A 6,050-nucleotide genomic window follows, 5' to 3' on the forward strand; every position below is an offset into this window, starting at 1 on the left:
GCCCCGGCTGGTACGTAGCAAGCTGGAATCCCAACCCAGTCTCATACTTTCCAGGTCCTCACCCTTAACTACAACGGGTCAGCGTCCTAAGGTACTTGACCACGCAGCCTGTTCCCTCATCTTCAAAATCAGGCCATTCTAGAAAGTTGAGGATTTGGATATGATTGGTAAGTGCCTGGCACGCAGTCGGAACTTACTAAGTGATACCCTTCTCATTCGTATAGAAGCTCAGGTGTCATTTTTATTCTATAGTTTTAAACTGAAATAATCTTGGATAGTCACTTACAACTTGGACGACTGTAACCACCTGATGAAACCTGCCAGTTTTCTGTAGCCTCAGGTCTGCATCAAGTTCTTCTTAAATTGGCTCCTCTCATTTCACCGCCAGCTTTGGGGGCCCAGGGTCCTAAGATTGTGCTCTTGAAGCCAAGTTCTCACATTAATCTATATGACCCCTGTTTACCACGTGCAGATCTATCAGGCTAGATGCTACAGAGATGAGGAAGACAGTCCGGGCCTCCCGGGGGCTTAGAGCTTGGGGGTGAAAGTGGGGGTGGCAGATGTTAACAAAATCTCCCACGCAGTGTGATCAGGATGGAATCCCTTTCACTGAGAGGCATTGGCACGGAGCTGCTATCACCAAGGTTGATGGCCTCGGATTCCCCTCTGCACCCACCGGTGGGACAGCTGGGGTTGCAGGATTGAGAGGAACCCTGCCGGCTGCTCTGCATCCTAAGGCTCTGAGACTGAGGGAGTCACGTGGGAGAGGTTAGGTCCAAACCAGCCCGCCCTAAGTAGCAAGAATCTAGAACCTGAAGGAAGCTGGTGCAGTGTCCATCAAATCAGTTTCCACAAAGCTACTCCCCGTCTGCAGCTCAGTTTTTGTGAGACCTTGCCCGAGGTCTTTTAGAGGCTTAAAACAGTTGGCTGGCATTGGATTCCCTGAGAAGCAGCAGTTAGGAAGCATGGTTCCTCCGGCACTTAGATGGTTTTCTGAAAGTGCTCAAGTATTTCTTCATAATCATGTTCATCATCATCTGCAAAAGAGTCCGAGTCAATGAGGATCTTTAGCATTAGGCAAGTTCCTTCCCTTGTGTAGGGCAGTTTCCTCACCTGTTCAGGGTAAGAGTTGGCCTGAATGCTCTGCGGTCTTTGCTAGCCTAGAAACCACAATTTGTTCTGTCTCAACACTTTGCAACCCTTTCATTTTCCCGTATGCCACAGGGAGGGTAGTATGTTGGGGACTGAACTCATTTTCCTTGCCAAAGCCCTAGAGCCCATGGGAAAGACAGTAGGAACCTTTCTACCCGAGACCACCCCATAGAGTGTCCATCAAACTGGGACCATAGAAGGGTCTGTCCCTGGGCAGGTCCATCAGAGGTAAAGGAAGCAGCAAGGTAGGGAGGGGAAACACAAGGACAAGGGTGAGCAGCGCCCACAGGGACTCACCTGGATCCTGCCTTTGGGGCTTAGCGGGCCTGTGGCCCTTCCTGTGGGCAGGAATCTTGCTGTACATACTGGAGCCATCCTTGGTGAACTCTGGCAAGGTCTTCGCCTTGGGTTTGGGCAGCAGAGCGTGTTGCTGCAATCCTAAGACTTGAGAAGACTTTGGGGGAAAAAGCAGAAATCAGCAGGGTCTCAAGAAATGGGGAAGCAGAGTCCATGAAAAACGGTCATTTACGTTAAGTGTCACTTCCTCTGCTGCTCTCTCTACTTCCTTTTCAGGCCATGACCTCTCGAGAGCCCTGGTGTTTTTGCTACACGCATATGAAATATTCTCTGGCAAGGGAGAAAGGGATCGGGGTAGAAAATGAGGATAGGGTTGGGGGCTGGGATTCCCCACTTAGGAATTCGGTCACTGTCCTTTAATTCTCTTGCTGAAGGGGAAGAAAGCAAAGTGGGGATACCTTAAGAAAGCAGCCGCAAAGCCTCATGATGGTGCCTGAGCTGAGGAGGCCCAGAAGGAAGAGGACTTCTACTGCGCTCCCCCATGTGCCAGATGCTGCATGACGTCTGCCCTTTCATCCTCAAGTCACCCTCTGAATGGTTTCAATTCCCAGTTTATGTAGGAGAGAAAGTGTGCCTTGTCAAAGGCCACATGGGGACCACAGCAGGGCCAAGGTTTGGACTCAGGGCCACGCCTGTGACCTGTAAAGGCAGCGGTCTTGGCGCCACACCATGCTTTACAGAGCGTGTGGCACAGCTCCCTGATCAGCACCAAGATTTGGACACACAGAGGGGAAAAGCTGTTCCAGGGTGACAGCAGTGACCGGGCCCAGAGTCCTCCATCAGGAGCTAAGATGTGGGCTGAGGTCTGTCGGGTTTGGAAAGTACCCTTTTCAGCACTGGCACAAGGCCTGCGTTTCGGATGTCTCAGTCCAGCCATTGTCAGAAAACGACTTCCCATGCTCACCCCACAGATAAAAGCCTCTTCTGGGGCTGAGACCACTCAGGAGTCATCTTGTAACTTCCACTGCCACCTGCTGCCTACCACACATGACTAAATACAGTCACCCAAGATCCCAAAACAAGAGCTGGTGCTAGTAAAGGACGTTTGATCTGTCTCATCCCCTCCCGTTCTCAGCAGACCGCAGGAGTTAGAAGCTCAGGCTGTGTGGTCAGACCCAACTGCAAGCCCTGGCCCTGCCACTTGCTGGCTGTGTGATTTCAGGTAAACTACTTTACCTCTCTGTGCCTCTCACCTTCTCAACTGTGAGGCAAGACACCGGTGTGTAACTCAGAAGCACTGTGAGAATTGGTTGGAACAAAGCGTATCAGGGGCCTGCCACAGAGTAAGCAAGTCACAGAAAGCAGCTCGCACAGCAGCAGCTGCAGAGGGTATCTATCACAGGTCTACTGGTGAGAAAAAGGACGCTCGGAGGAGTACCCAGCACAGGCACAGAGTAAGTGAACCGGAATATAAACTTAGTCTTTCTGACCCCATGCCTGGCTCTTTCCCGCTCATCTGTGATTCTCTTTGGCCCCATTTAGCAGGTACTCTCTGGCCTTGGAGCAGGTAAGGTCCCTGCCCCCACAGAACTCTTTCCAGTCAGAGACTCAGGTAGGACTCACTAAAAATGTGTCCTGAGCTACATACAGCGTGCAGTGGGAGTACAGAAGAGAAGGCAGGACCACCGCTGCTGAGTGGGAAATCGAGTCCTGCCTTGCCTGTGAGCCTGAAGGAGGAAGAACACTGCTGGCAGAAGGCCCAGGTGTGGGGCTGTGAAGCAGGAGTCCCAGCGCCATGAGGGAGCTGCGGGCAGTTCTCTCGCTGGAGCGTGGACAGCAGAGCGAGTGGAGGAAGATGGGTCAGGGGCGATGCGACAAGTCAGCTTATAACGGACCCTGGATGCCATGTTAAGGGGTTTGCATCATCCCACGATGATGGGCAGCCACAGAAGGTTCCAGAAGATGGAGCTGTGGCCCATCAGTGACTAAGAAAGGAGTTAGGAGGCCTTTCTGACAGCTTTAAGAGGCTGCTGAAGCAGTTTAGGAGAAAAATGAGGAGGCTCGAACTAGGAAGTGAAGGCAGCAGTAGTGGAGAGAGGAAAGCACCATGAACTTGGAATTGGACGGTCCGTGGCCAAGTTCAGTCCTCCCACTTATTAACAGGGACCCTGGTCGAGTCTCAGGGTCTCCGAGTCCTCGTTTTCTCAATCGTAAGATACTGATAATCACGCCAACCTCGGGATTAATTGTGAGGTGGAATGAGAATAATGGGTGCAAAGTGTGCAAGTTTATAAACTACAAGTTTACACATTTGCAAGAGAAACATGACAGATGTGACAAAGCAGTGATCCCAATAGGTGACCCATCCCTGCCCTCTGGGATTATACTGGTACCTTGACGCCTCCCTCCTGGGTGCTGTGTCTCCTCTGCTTGCTGAGGCCCTGACTTTTAGGGGGCCTGGGTGGGGGGGCTTGGATCTCACAGGCTGGTAACTTCCGAAGACGATAATAGAAGGTGTCTGTCAGCTCCTCCACTGTGGCTATGGGGAGAGACCCCCCTGGCCAGTCTGGCTGCCCCTTGGCCTCCACGACAGTCAGGTCCAGCCACCGGGGAGGGATCTCAAAGCACATCCCAGGCTCAGAGTCCAGGCTCACCACCAAGAATGGCTCTGTGATCTTCTCCTCCAGTCGCAGGCCCAGGAGGGAGGTCAGAGGGTCAGTGGGATGGCTACTGTCCTTGGCTACCACCTTGACCTCACAAGGCAGTGAGAACTGGGCAGTCAGATCCGCCAGGCTGTAGCGCCGACTGTCACTCATCTCCTCCACGAAGCTGCCAGGGAAGTGGAGGGGCAGCAGGACCCGCTCTGGGCTCTCTGCCTCCTCTTCACACTCTTCCTCCTCATCCTCCCCAGCCTGGTCACTCAGCCGCTGGCAAACCAAGACGTCCATGTCATTGCCCTGGGCCCCATGGGCCTGGCCAGGCCCCAGCACCTCCAGCCGGTCACCCACAGCCAGGGACGTGAACTCAGGATTCTCCTCCCTCTCACCCTCACAGTCCTTCGTGGCCACCACCCGGAGTGGCTGGCCTGGCTGGAAAGCACCTAGGAGGTCATAGGCCGTGGGGAACTCCCTTGGCCGCCGCCGCAGCTTGCCCTGGTAGGCCCCTGACACCAGGAAGTGCCTGGGCACCTTGCGGCCCTTGCTTGAGGCCAGGACCCGCCAAGGTGGTGAGGCTAGGCCATAGATGCAAAGCCTCTGGCCTTTCTGCAAGGAGCCCAGCCACGGGCTGAGGAAGTTGGGACGGCGCTCAGGAACCTCCAGGATCTCCGTGGACAGGGGGAAAGGGCCTTGCCGGGCCAGGACCTCGCTCAGCAGCAGCGGTTTGATGAAGTGGACGTGCTGGGAGGAGGCGGTGACGTCCTCCACGTCGACCTCCAGGGTGGAAGGGATCTTGACAATGGTCCTGCGCACTGTGGAGAGGGGCAGCTCGGTGGCACTGCATGCCACCCCGGGAGTGGCCTCCACCCCAGGCATAGAGCATCGGCTGTGCCAGCTGGCCTCCTTCCCACTGCCGTCTTTTCTTTTTTATTTATTTATTTATTTATTTTTTTGAGATGGAGTTTCGCTCAATATGGAGTTTCACTCTTGTCACACGGGCTGGAGTGCAATGGCACGATCTCGGCTCACTGCAACCTCCGCCTCCCAGATTCAAGCAATTCTCCCTCCTCAGCCTCCCGAGTAGCTGGGATTACAGGCGCCCGCCACCATGCCCAGCTAATTTTTTGTATTTTTAAAAGTAGAGATGGGGTTTCACCATGTTGGCCAGGATGATCTCAATCTCTTGACCTCATGATCTGCCTGCCTTGGCCTCCCAAAGTGCGGAGATTACAGGCGTGAGCCACTGCACCCAGCCTACTGAGCCCATTTTATAGGAACTGGTAGCCCTCTTTTACTCCTGCTTTTGTGGCTTTGTTACTCATCTTGCTTAATTTTGTGTCAAGAGTAAATGCAAATGTGGAAGTGAAAACTATTGGCATTTTGCGCATCACCCTAGCCCCTGGGGATTCTGTGCCAAGGAGGAACTTTCTGTCTGACTTTCTTGCCCGTTGCTTTTCCCTACAGTGCTCTCTTCCTCAGGGTCCTCCTTTGCAGCACAGGTTGACCTCTCTGGAGAAGGGCATGGGAGCTGATGAGCAGATGAGGATGGGGTGTCAGACCCTGGGGACTGGCCCAGCAGCCTGTAGGAGCCACTCAGTAGTCACCTGGAGAACTCCACGCTGGAGTATGGAGGCCCGGAGGCCTAGAAAGTGCAGTGAGTCCAGACAGCTCAGGGAGATGTTACGCAAAGGAAGGACACACCCAGGGGCAATTTCCTAGAAACCAGGAAGTGGGCACCTCACCCTCTTTAAGTTCCCATCTCAGCTGGAGTCTCCAGTCACCTCTTTGTCTCCTGTCTTTGCTGTCTGCGACTGCATCATCCATAAACCAAAGTCCCACCACTTAAAAGGAAATGTGGGCCGGGCGCGGTGGCTCAAGCCTGTAATCCCAGCACTTTGGGAGGCCGAGACGGGTGGATCACGAGGTCAGGAGATCGAGACCATC

The 6,050-nt window shown here is 53.8% G+C and overlaps 1 protein-coding gene across 6 annotated transcripts in view; it reads right to left on the reverse strand.

Moving 5' to 3' along the window:
* Positions 1-219: 219 nt before the first annotated feature.
* Positions 220-6,050, reverse strand: part of THEMIS2 (thymocyte selection associated family member 2) — a 13,984-nt gene continuing 8,153 nt past the window's right edge. For 2 of the 6 annotated variants that reach the window (XM_011955535.1, XM_011955534.1), the window contains 4 exons: positions 4,764-4,918; positions 3,843-4,376; positions 1,450-1,606; positions 220-1,037 (listed from right to left, as the gene is read on the reverse strand). In XM_011955535.1, the coding sequence (XP_011810925.1) occupies positions 982-1,037; positions 1,450-1,606; positions 3,843-4,376; positions 4,764-4,918 (902 nt within the window). In that variant the 3' untranslated portion in view covers positions 220-981. Of the gene's footprint in view, positions 1,038-1,449; positions 1,607-3,842; positions 4,919-6,050 lie in introns of all 6 variants that reach the window. The other 4 variants (XM_011955538.1, XM_011955537.1, XM_011955536.1 and 1 more) reach the window with 3 other exon arrangements.

The sequence above is a fragment of the Colobus angolensis genome, unplaced genomic scaffold, assembly GCF_000951035.1.
Source record: "Colobus angolensis palliatus isolate OR3802 unplaced genomic scaffold, Cang.pa_1.0 Scaffold4, whole genome shotgun sequence".
In the NCBI taxonomy this organism is placed as follows: Eukaryota; Metazoa; Chordata; class Mammalia; order Primates; family Cercopithecidae; genus Colobus; species Colobus angolensis.